This window comes from Pseudorasbora parva, chromosome 1, assembly GCF_024679245.1.
Source record: "Pseudorasbora parva isolate DD20220531a chromosome 1, ASM2467924v1, whole genome shotgun sequence".
In the NCBI taxonomy this organism is placed as follows: domain Eukaryota; kingdom Metazoa; phylum Chordata; class Actinopteri; order Cypriniformes; family Gobionidae; genus Pseudorasbora; species Pseudorasbora parva.
Window position 1 is genome coordinate 28,115,355 of NC_090172.1, and position 17,869 is coordinate 28,133,223.

A 17,869-nucleotide genomic window follows, 5' to 3' on the forward strand; every position below is an offset into this window, starting at 1 on the left:
CACAATTAGATAATCCCAAATGTAGGTCAACCAGTTACCAAGCAATGCTTCATGTCACAGCAATTAAAGAAAAAAACACTTATGCAAAACATAGTCGGATCAATGTGTCTGAATATTTTTTTGTCACACATTTAATCAATGTGTGTATAATAATACATTTTACTGGTAGTCCACTTTATGAAGAATTTTTAGGTATAACATGACACAGTTTACTTTATTTTGCGATTCTCACTTAAATAAATTAACTACAGTGTACTGCACCCACCAGTAAAAAAAGTATTAAAAATTATATCTGGTGTCTGATTAATTTTTGGTTTGACTTTGACAGTATATACATTATATATTGTAGCAGGGCCCATTTTGTTCTCTCTGTGTTCATCTATGTGCTATCTAATTAACTCTAGGCTTGTGATCACACTGACCAGCTGGCATATGAAAGGTCTGGGTGGACGGCCAGTGGGCGACAGAGGCCATGGGATCAGTTTTGGGGAGGGGTGGTATAGGGTGAGAGGAAACAGGACCCCAGATGCAAGGGCCTCTCTCAGTTACCATGGCAATCAGATATCCCATCCAAAACGGAACTGGAATGCGGTCGCCATGGGTGAGCAGAGGAAGGGTCCACTGTAATAACAGCAAGGGCCAGATGACCCTTGTCCTCAATCTTATAAGATTACATTAAATATTAAAAAATGGACTTTCTATGAAGCATGTGATTTGGCATTGAGTGACTACTTCTGCTCCAGCCTTTTGTGCTCAAGCTAGCCAAAGCAAACACTTGAAGTCTGATAATAAATAATAAAGTTAACTAACCTTTCAGACTCTTGAAAGTGTGTAGACTTAATGGGAATTTGTGAGGAACTAATGAGTTGTTAGTGCAGACAAAAATGAAAACATCTGTCATCGTGTTGTTCCAAAGTAAGTATATCCAAAAAAAAATCTTCTGCAGAACACAAAAGTTAATATTCGAAAGAAAACCCTTTCTTTTACGTTCAAAGAAGAACTCAAAGTCATCCCAGCATACAAAAAAATATGTTCCGATCATTTTGCTAATGTTCACGTTAAGTAATGAAAATGTTATTTCTGAAAGTTCACTTGACATTCTCTGGACAGTTTTTAATAAATATTTAAAAACCTTTTTTTGGTTATGAAAAACATTAAGAGAACATTCCATTTTTAAAATGTTGCTTTGTATGTTCTGAAACATTTAAAAAAAATACACGACCATCAAACTAAGACATTTCATGAATGATAAATAACACTTTTGTCTAACATTTTGAGAACATTATTAAAGACCAGATAATGTTGACTAATCATTCCATTAGCATTACAGGAAGAATGTCAGAACTTTGAGAGACCGGTGTCATAATGTTAGCTTAAAGGGTCATGAAACCCCAAAACACTTTTTTTGAGATGTAAACAGATATGTATAGGCTGCACATCATTGAAAACACTAAGGGTACTCATTAATGGTATTCATATGTGAAAATAGTTATTTTTGCATTTTTCAGAGCGATTTCTGTCTTCCGGTTTGAAAAGCTTAGTCGGAGCAACGTCACAAATGCTGACGTCGGCACGGCCTTTTCGGCCCAAGTATGGGCTGCTGGGCACATGCTGACGTCGACCGCTCCGAGCGATTCTCGATATATATTCATGACATAAAGCTCATTCAGTCCAATCCCTGCGCTGTAGTATGCATACAAGATAATTTAGTTAATATGCATGAGACAGTCACTTCTGTCAGGCTCGTCTTCCATCATTATTGTAGAGATATGGTGGGGAAGTTTTGGAAGCAGCGTGCGGAAAAGTCACGGAGGAAAGCTAGGCGTTGTGCTGATACGAAGTAACGTAAGGGCGCCGAGCGAGCTGTAACCGGCGCCGTCTGTGGAAGCCTTTGCAGGCTCGGTAAAGTAAAATTCACCTGAGGAATCGCACGCCGAACCTGCAAGCGTTGACTATCTATGTCAGGAGTGCAAAATAACCAATCTGTAATCTCTAGGCTAATGAACAAAAGCCACGTCCTCTCCGTTTTATTTGTCGTCACAGCCATGCACTAAACTGCATGTGTTCGGGCTCTTAGTGAAACAGTGTGCTGCATATTTGGACAAATATAGATTTAGCTGCCGAGTGATAGACAGCGCGGATCGTCACGGCAACCCAGCGCGCGTCGCTCTGCTTCAGATGCGCGGTCGAGACTGAAGCCTCAAACCCCTTCGCTTTTACCCCGATCTAGAATTACACATCTCTGTCGCATCGCATGTTGGGTGGTTCACGCTCTCTTATCACGTCGGCGCGTTGTTCATCTTGCCAAACAGCGTGCATATTTGGACAAATATAGTTTTATCACGTTTGCAAAATATTTCGTCATGCAGAATAACATTTATTTTCATTTCTCACTGAATTATGCTGGTTTGAACTTTGAAGAGCTGAATGATTTGCGATCTCTGCTGCACGCCACTCATAGCTCTCTCATTCGCTGTACTCATCCCTCATTTAATCTCACTGTGGTAAACAATGCCAACGTGAACCAAGAACATGTCTCAGAACCACTGTCTGCTGCTAATCTTAATGCACCTACTGACACTCCCCTATTTATGCAAACTTTCCCTCTTTCCACACAATACCATCCCACCTTTTCACAGTCGACCACTCCCCTTTTAACAAGCTTTTTCAAATCGAAGGTGTGAAAAAACACCGCTGCAGCAGGGGGGTTTCATGACCCTTTAAGCTCTTAGAATGGTCCCTGTCTGCTGGGGTACAGATTTGTAAAGCATGAGTATGAGTAAATGATGACAGAATTTTCATTTGTGGGTGACGAATGATCTCTTCTGACTGAAACGCTTTAAAACGCATGATTAGTTTGAAAAGATACACAGTTTTATCTGTAATCTCATGCTTTTACATCCTGTTACACACAATAGAAAGGCATTAGCTACTGTGTTGGGGGAGGGTAACTGACTGGATGCAGTGTCTTATCAGTGCAAATGGGATACAGGTAATTTGTCCTAACACCTCAAGCACCAAAAGCGTTAGAAATTAATATTTAAAAACTCCAGGGGTTATGAAGTCATTTCCCCTCATAATAGAGCATATCTTTTAATGCAAATAGTCAGAAAAATGTGCTTTTTTAGAAAGCTAAAAAGCACTGGATAATGTTTAGTCTCAATTATCTGCTCGAATCACAAAAAGCCTTTCTTTTGAGTTAAAATGCAAATTGTTAAAATACAGCAATAAACGTCCATTGTACGTTTATGGTGGTTTCAAATAGTAAACATTTCATCATTATAGAGGCTTTTGTCCATTTTCAGTTTTATTAGCCATTCATGGGGGGCCTTGGTTAACACTAGGCTCTTACTGACAAAGAGAGACATCTGTCTTCTGTCTAATTAGGGGAGGGCTCTATCTGTAGCTGATAATTGCCCGGAGAAGGAGTTAGCACCTCGCGGTAGTACTACTGTCCTCGCAACACCTAGAGACTGAGCTTGATGATGTGTTAGCACACTTAGCATATGGAGGAAGTTTGGTGACAGCTATGACACTTCAGGGGAAGCATGTGAGATCACGGTTTCTCAAGGCGTGCGGTGTCGGGTCAGTACGGTGTCCTGTGCGACTTCCAGCACCCGTGTGTGGCGCAACATCCTGTGCGACTTCTGCCGCCTACCACTGTTGCGCAGGTAATGATCATCCTCTGAGACTTCACCCCAGAAGTGTGACACGCACAATAGTCTTTTCCCTCACAGAATAGGCTCAGTTAATAAGTGTCAGCAGCATGTGTGTGGCTGTAAGTGGTGCTAATGTGCAGTAGCTCTCTCTGCTCACGGTGGAACAATGTCATGCTAATATAGATTAGGAGGGCCTTTCAAGACAAAGAACAAATGATCTAAGCTAATGATTAATTTGGATTTACTAAGATTTGCCTGATAGGCTTTAGCTTCATTTACATAAGCACTTAATCAAAGTAAAAAAGGGAGAATTTGGAGGTCTAAATCATGATATCTTACCTCTAATAAACCAGTTGAAAGGGGGGTAGCCTAAATTGTGATTTATATCTGTTGATTTGCTCAAAGATATATTAAAAATGAAATGTGTACATTCAAAGACTTAATTGATGAGCATGTTTATAATTTCTGAATTCAAATTTATTTTGGGGCATGAACTGTTCTGATTTTATAATGAAGAAAACAAAGCTAACAACTGAAAATTATTTAGTAGTTTGGCGTAATCTGTTATTTTTTTTATTTTATAGATTTTTTAAAAGAAAATGCTCCACTGTTTAATTATATGCAAAAAACCTTTGTCCGCTCAAAGTCAAGTGGTTCAACCAACAGAAAATGATATCAAAGAGGACCCTTGAAAAACTGTCAAAATCAATAAATCAATAAAAAAAATGTATAATTTGAACTTTTTTTTTCTTTTTTCTTTTTTTACAATAAAAACATATTTACCTACACAAGAACAATAGGAACGAACAGTTCTCTAGTAACTACTGTTTTTCATACCTCAGAGGACTAATAACTAGTATACATTCATAATTAATGCATAACTAATTCTAAAGTGAAGATCATGGTAACGCACTATTAATGACTCAAGTATTACCAATCCATGAGAAGGTATTACCAATCCATCAGTATTCTAAAATGAAAAGCATGATAACCCCCTAGTTATGTCTGAAGTCATTTTAAGCATTTAAGGTTTTGGATAGTAGCTGTTTCTAACGTTTTTAGAATTAATTATACATTATTCACATTAATTATGAATATATATTGTAGTTTCTAAGTAGTCCTCTGGTAGGTATTTAAAAAAAATGAGATATTAATTAGCTAATAGTGAACTACCGCACTTAACTGAGCAGTATAACAAACTAATAAGTTAATCACAAGGTTTTTGTTAGTTAATGCACTGTAAAAAATTATATGTTCAATAAGTTATGACAACATATGTTTTTACATTGTTTTAACTCATCAAAATAAGCTAAGAAATGTTAAACCTTTTTTATTAGTTATACAATATGTAACTAATTTTTTAAAGTTAGTTTAACATAATTTAAGTTAAAATAAATGTTCGATTGTATTGCAAAAGTTTGAAATGTGCCCTACTAGAAAAACTAGTGTAGTACTAGAAAAGTTTTCTCCAATAATTATAATGTGTGCACTGTACCCGCATATGTTCACTCACCACATGTATACAAAGACTAAATCATAAAGAACATGACATGTGTTTTAAAAAATCATTATTATTATTTATTATGGGCACTCATATGTTTTTTAACCATAAACATCTATGTGCTGTAAATAATGTTTGATCATGGCTTAGCGAGTGGTTTGACGGCCATGAAAAGCTGTAGAAAGGGGCAAGTGTGCTTTTGTTTGCCTCAACAGCTGTGAGACGCAATGTAGAGGGCCATGTCTCATTAAAATAGGGTGTGGACGAAGGGGGTAGGGATGACATGGTGATTGGGTCTAAAGGAAGGTTTCAGCCCTTAAAACAAGTGTTCTACTTCCTGTGAGAACATCTTTCTCCCTCAAATGACTATAGTATCTACCCACGGCTAAAAGTATGCTATTTCATTTTTGACGGTTGTCCTTAACACACAATAGACAACACCTGTTGTAAGCTTGGTTAAGCTCAGGGCTGCCGTAGCCGGATAGCTAATCCGAAAGGGCCTTTTCTGCATCAAACCCTAGGAATTAACTTGTGATGCGAGGCATCAGCTAATGAACATGAAGCATAGATTTAATCCCATTAGCCGGTGGTTCCATTGACCTCTGACATGCAGTCACCACGTTATAATCTCTGTCCCTCCCTTTCTCCTTTTTCTGCCAGCCTTGGACCATTGATTCTCCTTTGTCTCTGTTCCTTGACCTGCAAACAGCATGATAACATGCAGCATAAGCTTGCAAACAGGCATATTAGATGGGGAACATTGATTAATCTGCACATATGGCATTGAGACTCTGGACCTTTGACACAAATACTAGCTATTGTTTTTGAGGATAGTATTGATTATGTTCATATTTAACATTGCCTCTGTCAGGAGAAAATGCTTCGGTGAGCACATTAATTACTCAACAGACTGTGATCTGAATATTGATCAAAACAAAGCCTCAGATGCACTAACAGGGCCTAAAGCAATTAATGCTTAACAGAAACTCTGCAATGGATTATTGAAAAAAGTAAACAGAATGATTTAAGAATGCCAGCTCAGGCTGCCATAGACAACAGAAAACCTTCATCTTCTGTGAATTGAGCTGCTTGTGTGATATAGACTTTGCAGTGTATGTGTGCCTAGAGGGTTACCAGGTCATGCATTCATTAAGGCAGTGGTAGTACTTAAAGCATGGAGTGTAAAGGAGGGCTACCCAGGTTCCCAAATTTTAATCAATTTTAAACATTTAAATCTCATATGTATGCAGTTTCACCTCCCCTTTGTCCTTCTAATAGAGTTGATTGGCCTGTTTTAAATGGCAGAGATTTAGATTATCAGTGAATAGCAACTCATCCTTAAAATATATGACTTCAGAAGGCCTGGAATAGAGCACACAGAAAGTGTCATGTCTTTCTTGGAGCTTGGCAAACTCATCCCTCATTCTTGTGTCTCACAGATAAAAAAGGTGAGCAAGTGATTTTTACACACACACACACACACACACACACACACACACACACACACACACACACACACACACACTTTTACTTATAAAAAAAACTCATCCTGTATGATTTATAAGCCTTTTGAAAAGTAGGGACATGGCCAATGTCCTCATATTTCACCATTTCCTTGTAATACCTGTCTATATATATATATATATATATATATATATATATATATATATATATATATATATATATATATATATATATATATATATATATATATATATATATATATATATATATATATATATATATATATATATATATATATATATATATATATATATATATATATATATATATATATATATATATATATACAGGGAGGAAAATAAGTATTTGAACACCCTGATATTTAGCAAGTTCTCCCATTTAGAAATCATGGAGGGGTCTGAAATTGTCATCGTAGGTGCATGTCCACTGTGAGAGATATAATAAAAACAAAAAAAAAACAAAAATCCTGAAAACACAATATATGATTTTTTAACTATTTATTTGTATGATACAGCTGCAAATACATATTTGAACACCTGAGAAAATCAATGTTAATATTTGGTAGACTTTGTTTGCCATTAGAGGTCAAACTTTTCCTGTAGTTTTTCACCAGGTTTTGCAGGAGGGATTTTGGCCCACTCCTCCACACAGATCTTTTCTAGATCAGTCAGGTTTCTGGCCTGTCGCTGAGAAACACAGAGTTTGAGCTCCCTCCAAAGATTCTCTATTGGGTTTAGGTCTGGAGACTGGCTAGGCCACACCAGAACCTTGATATGCTTCTTACAGAGTCACTTCTTGGTTATCCTGGCTGTGTGCTTCGAGTCATTGTCATGTTGGAAGACCCAGCCTCGACCAATCTTCAATGCTCTAACTGAGGGAAGGAGGTTGCTCCCCAAAATCTCGCAATACATGGACCCGGTCATCCTCTCCTTAATACAGTGCAGTTGCCCAGTCCCATGTGCAGAAAAACACCCCTAAAGCATGATGCTACCACCCCCATGCTTCACAGTAGGGATGGTGTCCTTGGGATGGTACTCATCATTCTTTTTCCTTTTTCATAATTCATCTACCTTCTTCCACGTTTAGTGGAATTATGACCAAAAAGTTATATTTTGGTCTCATCTGACCACATGACTTTCTCCCATGACTCCTCTGGATCATCCAAATGGTCATTGGCAAACTTAAGACAGGCCTGGACACGTGCTGGTTTTAGCAGGGGAACCTTCCGTACCATGCATGATTTCAAACCATGATGTCTTAGTGTATTTCCAACAGTAACCTTGGAAAGTCCGAGGGAGATTGACAGTCATGTTTAGCTTCTTCCTAATGATTGCTCCAACATTGGACCTTTTTTCAACAAGCCTTGTGGAGGTGTACAATTTTGTCTTTAGTCTTTGGACAGCTCTTTAATCTTGGCAGTAGTTGGATTCTTACTGATTGTATGGGGTGGACAGGTGTCTTTATGCAGCTAACAACCTCAAACAGGTGCATCTAATTTAGGATAATAAATGGAGTGGAGGTGGACATTTTAAAGGCAGACTAACAGGTCTTTGAGGGGCAGAATTCTAGCTTATAGACAGGTGTTTAACTACTTATTTACAGCTGCATCATACAAATAAATAACATATATATTTTGATTTCTGGATTTTTTTATTTAGATTATGTCTCTCACAATGTGCCTACAATGACAATTTCAGTCCCCTCCATGATTTCCAGCAGGGTGTTTAAATACTTATTTTCCTCTCTCTCTCTCTCTCTCTCTCTCTCTCTCTCTCTCTCTCTCTCTCTCTCTCTCTCTCTCTCTCTATATATATATATATATATATATATATACACACACACACACACACACATATATATATATATATATATATATATATATATATATATATATATATATATATATATATATATATATATATATATATATATATATATATATATATATATATATATAAAAGCTACTGCTAATATTGTGTTAAATTGTTTGTTTTCTGCATCTTTGAGTCACTTTGGAAAAAAAGTCCATAAAATGTATTAATATGTAAATAAACATAAACTCTGACACATACACGTCACATTCATTGCTTTTCAACAACCTTTAATGCTATGGGGTTTCTAATCAAATGTGACTTTCTGTTACAAAGCAAGGCACTGATTTTATGCATGTCCTCTGCAGAGGACATCAGGATATGTTTATCAGCATTTTGGGAGACATACGTGAAAAGGGAAATCAATTATACATCAATATTCCTATAAAATATTATTATGAAATTCTTGCCAACTATTACACTTTTTTAAAATTTTGCCCCAAGATCATATGCAAGTATTTCAGATATAGCGTACATTTTATTCAATGACACTACCCATTAGCACATTTCTACGCATATTTTGCATAAGTAAATTGGTAGCTATATCAAAATCATTTATTTACATCTTTCATAACATATAGTTGAGGATAATCTTTATACAAAGTTTGTTTAAAAAAAAATATTTTGTTTGTTTCATTTTGTTTCATATGCTCTAAACAGTGTAATGACACGAAAAAGTACTAAATTAAAATAAACTCATTAAAAATGTAAGTCCACTGCAACAAATGGAACATGAAAAATTATGAACTGCTGCCCTCTGCTGGATAAAGGGCAGCGAACACTGCAGAGAACAAACTAAACAATGAGCTACACCAAGAGGCTATGTTAAATGTAAACATAACATTATCATCTTCAAAAACTATAGCTAACTTTTGTAACAAAGGTCCAGAGTCAAAGCTGTCAATATCATGTCCTCATGCAGTATGCCTGTTTGCTACTTATGCCTCCTGTTGACTGGTCAGGAAACAGAGACATTTGAATCCACTCCAAGACCACAAGGTATTATAAACCTTAATAAGCAACAAAATAGTTAACACACTGTAAGCATTGAGACTCACCACCCAGAATAGTGTTTTATTAGCCAGTGTTTGATACTCATCAATGGTGGATAGCACACTGAGGATCAGGCAAGAAAGCACAATGAGGAATCTGTGAAGGAAAAGGAAGATGTCATTTTAACATTTAAATAATAAAAGTGTGTGTGTGTGTGTGTGTGTGTGTGTGTGTGTGTGTGTGTGTGTGTGTGTGTGTGTGTGTGTGTGTGTGTGTGTGTGTGTGTGTGTGTGCGTGTGCGACCTGGTAATCCCTATGTTATGGGGACAAAATGTCCCCACAAAGATGGCAATATCCGAAATCCTTGTCCTTGTGGGGACATTTTTAGGTCCCCATGAGGAAAACATCTTATAAATCACACATAGGGAGTTTTTTTGAGAAAGTAAAAATGCAGAATGTTTCCTGTGATGGGTAGGTTTAGGGGCAGGGACAGGGTAAGGGGATAGGATGTACAGTTTGTACAGTATGAAATCCATTACGCCTATGGAAAGTCCCCATAAAACATGGAAACACGACATGTGCGCATGTGCATGTGTGTGTGTGTGTGTACGTGTGCAGGTGTGTGTGTGTGTGTGTGTGTGTGTGTGTGTGTGTGTGTGTGTGTGTGTGTGTGTGTGTGTGTGCGTGTGTTTGTGTGTGTGTAAAGGTTTAAATATTGCATTATGAGGACCAAATGACCCCATAAGGATAGTAAAAGATCAGCTACATTGTTGGGAGCAGCCAGCAGTCCCCATGCGGGAAATGGTTTAATAAACATACTAAATTATGTTGTTTTAAAATGTAAGAATGCAAAAATGTTTTTTGTGATTTGTATGTTTAGGGGTAGGGGATAGAATATACAGTTTGTCCAGTCTAAAATAATTTATGGAATGTCCCAATCAAACATGGAAACCCAAGTATTCAAGCAAACCTGAATATGGTCATGCAGAATAAGGCGTTAATATTTGCTTAATGTACTAATAAACAGCCAATATCCTACCATAATGCATGCTATAAGCAACTAGTTAATAGTGAGCACTATTTGTGAGAAGTGAGAACTATAGTGAGTTACTAGTTAATTGGACCCTAAACTCAAGTGTTTGTAACCCTTTCTTCATCAGCATGGTATGCGAGTTTAGGAAATGTATCGTTTCTCAGATTCACAGATTTTTTTTTTAAAGAAATCAGAACATGCAAAAGAAAAATGTATTCTATCTATAATGGGTGTAACTTGATTTTAAAACCCCTGCAGAATCTACAACACTGTATATTAAACACATCACTTCTGAGGCAAAAGAAAATGTTCCTTTGGAGAGAAAAGAGAGTTTGTTCACAGACATCATGCAAATAGTATATTTTCTAATGTGGTTTATTCTTATGTGCTTGTTGATTTGTTTTAATAATCATCATTTCCAACCACAATTTTTTTGGTACATCAGGTGTGAAAGTCATCTATTGATTTAATTAGGAACACATTTAATCTTGTAATTAAAAATGTGTTTTAATTTTCAACCGAAATGCTAATCGCTAATACGCAGAAACAGCTATTTCTCTGTTCGTTTTTGGCAGTGATGCTGAACCCATTACAACTGCTCTATCAGCTCAATAATTCATCAGTCTGACTGCATTAACAATAAAAACGAAACACCAAGAGGTATGAAACCCAGCTGCCAGACAAACAGTGCCCAGCTGTTGCCTGTCATCACAAATTCAGAGGGAGGGACCAGAGATGTAAGTAAACATGCACACATAACCGATGGCTGCCTGACAAATATCTATCTTATTATGTAATCATCACTGCTGAATGACCTTGAACCTGCCGCAAGCAGTCCGTGAGAGAAGTTACATGTCAATAAGCCTGCCACAGGCTACCGTACAATGCAACAATTAACTGATCTGCCAATCCACAGCGGTTAGTCAGGGATAATAAAAAAAGCAAATGACCGTATTGCTCACAGCAATTAGAGGTAAAAATCAACAGAAAAATAATCAGGGCAATGAGAAAATTGTATTTTGAGGAGTGGAGCTAAACAGAATCAAATTTGCATGAGGCTAATTTAACTATTCCTTCCCGCAGAGACCACAGAAGTGTATAATATTTAACCAGCAGTTTTGAAAATGTTATTTGACATCCCTTTAAATATACGCCTCTTCTCTTGTGTCTCAGGTAAGCAGCTGTAGTAGTGGTCAGCAAACTAGCATTTATCAGCAGCAGCACTCAGAATCAAATTCAGAATGCCTTTTAAATTCCAATTCAGTGGCAATATCATTTGAATTATAGTAGCAAACAGGACGCAGAATTGCTATTCAAATTTGAGTGTTAGGACGTTAAGTTAAAATGAACATTGCATCATTTAATTTTTAAGCAGAAAATGTAAGTTTATGGATGGATGGATGGATGGATGGATGGATGGATGGATGGATGGATGGATGGATGGATGGATGGACAGGTAGACAGATAGATGGATGGATGAATTTCTGATAGACAGATGGATAGATAGATGGATAGACATAATGATGGATGGACAGAAAGTCAAATACAAAGACGGATGGATGGATGGATGGATGGATGGATGGATGGATGGATGGATGGATGGATGGATGGATGGATGGATGGATGGATGGATGTGAGATAGAAAGATAGATGGATGGAGGGCAGGTAGTTTAAGACAAATTTGTCCTGATAAAGCCTTAATTGTTTTAACGATTTGAAATCGGATGTATGGATGGATAGACAGACAGACAGACAGACAGATGGATGAATGGATGGATAGACAGACAGATAGACGGATGGATGGATGGATGGATGGATGGATGGATGAATGGATGGATGGATGGACAGACAGATATGAAGATGGATGGATGGATGGATGGATGGATGGATGGATGGATGGATGGATGGATGGATGGATGGATGGATGGATGGATGGATGGGCACACAGACATACATACAGATGGACAGATAGCCAGATAGACAGACAGACAGAAATATGGATGGAAGGACAGACAGACAGTCAGATACAAAGACGGATGGATGGATGGATGGATGGATGGATGGATGGATGGATGGATGGATGGATGGATGGATGGATGGATGGATGGATGGATGGATGGATGGATGGATGGATGGATGGACAGACATACAGATGGACAGATAGCCAGATAGAAAGATGGACGGACAGATAGACAGGCATGCAGGCAGACAGACAGATGGACGAACAGACAGATAAAAAGATGGATGGATGGAAGGAGGGACAAACAGATAGACAGACAGACAGATGGATGGATGGATGGATGGATGGATGGATGGATGGATGGATGGATGGATGGATGGATAGGTAGACAGTCAGATACAAAGAAAGATGGATGGATGGATGGATAGGTAGACAGATAGATGGATGGATAGGTAGACAGATAGATGGATGGATGAATTTCAGATAGACAGATGGATAGATAGATAGCTGGGTAGACATAATGATGGATGGACAGAAAGTCAAATACAAAGACGGATGGATGGATGGATGGATGGATGGATGGATGGATGGGAGATAGAAAGATAGATGGATGGAGGGCAGGTAGAAAGATAGATGGATGGAAGGATGGATGGTTGGATGGACAGACAGACAGACGGACAGATAGGCAGACAGGCATGAAAGATATATATATATAAAGATAGACATATAAAGAAAAGATAGACATATAAAGAAAGATGGATGGATGGATAGTTGAATGGATGTGTAGATAGAAAGAGTGATGGATGGATGGATAGGCAGACAGACTGCATTACAGCGAGATGCATTTCATTCACATACACTGCCTGCCAGATAACAATAAAAATGTATGAAGCACAAATACAAAATGTTGAATTTTTTTCCAACAGCATGGGCACATGTACACAAACAAGGGTCACACTTTGACGATAAGTGCCTTTCATTCCCCCGTGGCTTTACAGCCTTTGAAAAAGTGATAAGCATGTGCACATTCTTGGCTAACATACCCTGCCTCCTACACTCACGCTTCCGTAAGGCTCCCTTATTCAGGCGAGACCTCCTCAATTTCCTGCTGCAGATAACAGTGGTCAGGTGGTCGACTAATGCTCAAGGCCCTATACGCCAGCAAGGCAACAGGTGGGGATAAATTATGCACCGACGAGCCCGGAGAGTCCAGTTGTGCCCTTGAGCGAGCAATTAACCTCAATTTGCTCCATAGGGACCATCACAATTATTAGTACACCGTAAATCATTCTGAATAAATCGCATGTGCTACATGACAAGCCACTGGTTAATTACAGACTAACCTCCAACCCTCAGCCTTATGCTCATCATTCTTGCAAACACATTAAACCAAGTATCAGTCAAATGATCCACAACTAGAGAAGTTCAGTGTTTTTGTACAGTGATGCAGCATCTGACACCCTCACACTCAGATTCCAATGTTCTCTTGGCATCTCTGCCCAACACCACTGAGTCACAGGGTTACCAAACCCACAGGGCCCCTGCTGAACACAGTCACCTCTGCAGCCAAGTTTAGCTGCCCGCTATCACCTCCTCTCCCGATAGAGATATAGACCATGAAATGTCCAATGAGTTCAGTCATTTTCAGAGTTACACAACAGCTACATTCTGCTGCAAAGCATCCTTTTTATTCACTGCACTGTAATAAAGATTCTTAGATCAAGTAATGCTAGGCAACAGTCAACAATTGATTTACTTGATTTTGAGTCATTGTTTTCATTGATATGATATTAAAAAATTATAGCAGTTTACAGAAGTTTAAATAATGCACCTCAAAGCTGCATTTTATGGTCTTTCTTCTTTTACTTTTTTAGTAAAGTGTACAGTGAGTGCATATATTTAGAGTCTTGTTTTTTTGTTTAAATAAAACAGTCTAGCTCCGTTTGCCATCTACATATCAAGCACTACTAGGGCATGATTAATTAATATGGTTGAATTGTTTGACTTGTCATTTGTTGTCTTCTTATTTAAAGCAACTTACATTGCATTTAAAGTGCATCTTTTGTGCCAATTCATCCCGGGAATTGATCCCATAATCTCAGCATTTCCAGCATCATGCTCTACTGTTTACAAGTAGGAACTTGCTGTGTTTCATGTACCAAGTGTTGAGATCTCTCTGTGTGTGCTTGTTTTTGTGAAATATCAGGGCACACATGTGTAAAATGACATGACATAGGTATTACAAGGAGAGGGTGAAATGTGAGAACATTACCCATGTCCCCACAGTTTTTTTTTGAGAAAGTAAAAATGCAGAATGTTTCCTGTGATGGGTAGGTTTAGGGGCAGGGGCAGTGTAGGGGGATAGAAAATACGGTTTATACAATATAAAAACCATTACGCCTATGGAAAGTCCCTGTAAACCACATAGACCAACATGTGTGTGTGTGTGTGTGTGTGTGTGTGTGTGTGTGTGTGTGTGTGTGTGTGTGTGTGTGTGTGTGTGTGTGTGTGTGTGTGTGTGTGTGTGTGTGAGCCTGTTTATGTGGTTTATGAGGACACAAATTTGTATAACTACATGGGTATTACACTGGTATTACACTATAAATGTGGTTTATGAGGACATATCAAATGTCCTCACAATTCAAATGGCCTTAAAAACATACTAAATGATGTTTTTTTGAGAAAGTAAAAATGCAGAATGTTTCCTGTGATGGGTAGGTTTAGGGGCAGGGGCAGTGTAGGGGGATAGAAAATACGGTTTGTACAGTATAAAAACCATTACGCCTATGGAGAGTCCCTGTAAACCACATAGACCAACGTGTGTGTGTGTGTGTGTGTGTGTGTGTGTGTGTGTGTGTGTGTGTGTGTGTGTGTGTGTGTGTGTGTGTGTGTGTGTGTGTGTGAGTGTATCAGCTCATCAGTAATCATATAATGAATACTCATGTGATGTCATCTCATTAGTTCAGGACCACGAGTACTTTGCTTCCTAAAGCCAGGTTTACACTACGATTTTGGCCACAATTTGGCCATTTGACACATGTTGAGAATCCTAGATTCCTCTGATCCTCAAAATCTGAAGTCTTTGATCGCAACTACTTTGACAATTATAGACAATTAATTGCGAATTTTAGATCAATTTTGATCTCCGACGAAATTCTGCCAGTGTCAGAGCATTTGATGCACAGTCCTGCAGTGTGGCTTCTCCTCCGATGACCGTAAAATCGAAAAACCAATAGAAGTGTAGAACCTGATGGCACAATTAGTGAGACAACAGCGACCCACCACTTGGTCCACACACAGCGTCTTCTTTTTCCCCATTTTTCTTTTTAAGACAAGCCATAATCAAAATTAATGCTAGAGATTGTTTTTGTTTGCTAGCCACCATTTTTATACCAAAGCAGCTCACAGTCCACCGAAAGCATCACAAGTCTTCTTGTGTGCCTCTTGTATCTATCGTTTTTTAAGCGTCTTGACTGCTGTGCAGTCTGACATGAATGACAACTGAGGTCATACAGTGTGACATAGCTTACAACGGGGATCATGATCGTACACTCTGACAAGCAATAGTTGTAAAAAAACTATTATAAATAGTACAGTGTGCACCCGGCTTAAGGCGTGCACTCCTTTACATGGGCATTCCTCATAGATATTGTACATAATACTGAAACAAATATAAATCATGTAAATAAAGGGAACTATTTATAAAGATCCCTTGTTAACTTAAAAAATCATATACATTAATATAAATAAAGTCAAGTAATTTTATATTTATTTATAACAATTAAGTAGATGCATTCTAAAGTCAAAACAGCTTTTTGAAGGATTTTTACAAACTATACTTTTTTATTATTATTATTATTATTATTATTTTTTTTACAGATTATCATTATATTTCTTTAGTTTTCACTTAATACAGCAATAGATTAATATTTAAAAGACATTAATATTCATAGAAAAACACGATTTAATTTCAAGTTGAAAATAAGTGCAATGAATTGCAATGACTTAATTATTTAGTTCCTCTTTCAACAATAAAAATCATTTTAAACATAAACAGGCCAATTTCTTAATCCTAATTCTCATATAACAATCGGGGAAAAATACTCACACTGTAAAATGATACACAAAGCATTTCCAACCCGTTGGTCTCTCCAAAAAATTATATACACGTCCTTGAAATAAGGACCTAGAGAGTGTGGGACGGGTGGCGCTGTACACGGACATGCGGGGATGGAGGTGAGATGCCTGGCGCTGAGTGATCACTGCCGGCTCCGCAGACGCCGAGGGGCTCCTGCCGAACCGCACACTGTCATTTCGCACGTGCAGAGCTTCGTTCATCTCCAGTTCTGCAAGTCCGATAGTCCATGAAGGCTCAGTCGCTGTACTGTGAGGTGGAGAGGTCATGCTGCTACTTTGACGAGACTTTCACGCTTGTTCTCTTACCCAGTTCAAAACTATATCAGTATCTTGGTTAAGATTGTTTTTATTCCCTGTTTCTTCTGCGCTCAAAAAAGGTAAAAAGCACTTTTGCATCGCTTCATTCGTGTTTCATGGTGAACAGCAGCATCTGAGAGTGAAGTGCAGCTGGCAGAGCAGTAGGCAGAAACAGCCCATCAGCAGCGACACTTGACTGTTTTACCACATGCATTAATACATACTCAACAGTTAGTGACGTATCAGGAAGCACATGCCATCGACAACTAAAGTAAATTAGGGATTATAAGATCAATATCAATATAGTAGTAGGCTATTATAGTGCGTATTAGTTTCTGTAGACTAATTTCAGTGCAATACAATATTATTGGAATATCAATTATAAATAAATAATAATACAGTAAAAAAATATATATATATTTAATATAATAATATGAACATTAATTAGTCTTCTAGAATAAAGGGTCAGCTAGATTCACTAGATGGAGTGGGTCGCCCCCTCATGGACAGCGCCATGTTGGCATCACATGACCAGCCGTGTCATGCAATTAAAGGACAACTCCGGGGAATTTTTAAGTTTACGTTGATCGTTATACCTTTGTGAGTACAGTCTATAGAAAAAAGAAAAAATGGATTGGTCCTTGCAACACAGAGCTATTGCAGTCAATGCCCAGAGCCCCGTGCACTCAGCTAAAAGGCAGTTATGGGGGCATAGATGTAAACGGTGTCTTTGTGCCTCTTAACAGACGTAAAATACAATTAATATGTCTGTTCAACATGAACAGGGCCCTTACATGACAACGTAATGCGTTTAGCCACTTAGCCATTGTTTAAATTCACCTAAATAATATTTTAGACGGCTAGCTGTATCTCGCGCTGAAGTCCCGTAGGAACTCAGCGGTAGCCAGAAAAAAGGCAAATAGTCAGCCGTCT

At 38.0% G+C, this 17,869-nt stretch overlaps 1 protein-coding gene across 2 annotated transcripts in view; it reads right to left on the bottom strand.

Moving 5' to 3' along the window:
- kcnq1.1 (potassium voltage-gated channel, KQT-like subfamily, member 1.1) overlaps positions 1-17,112 on the bottom strand; it is a 50,347-nt gene extending 33,235 nt beyond the window's left edge. For both annotated transcript variants that reach the window (XM_067437478.1, XM_067437477.1), the window contains exons 1-2: positions 16,611-17,112; positions 9,575-9,665 (exon numbers count right to left, since the gene is read on the bottom strand). In XM_067437478.1, the coding sequence (XP_067293579.1) occupies positions 9,575-9,665; positions 16,611-16,906 (387 nt within the window). In that variant the 5' untranslated portion in view covers positions 16,907-17,112. The remainder of the gene's footprint in view (positions 1-9,574; positions 9,666-16,610) is intronic.
- Between the last annotated feature and the right edge of the window lie 757 nt (positions 17,113-17,869).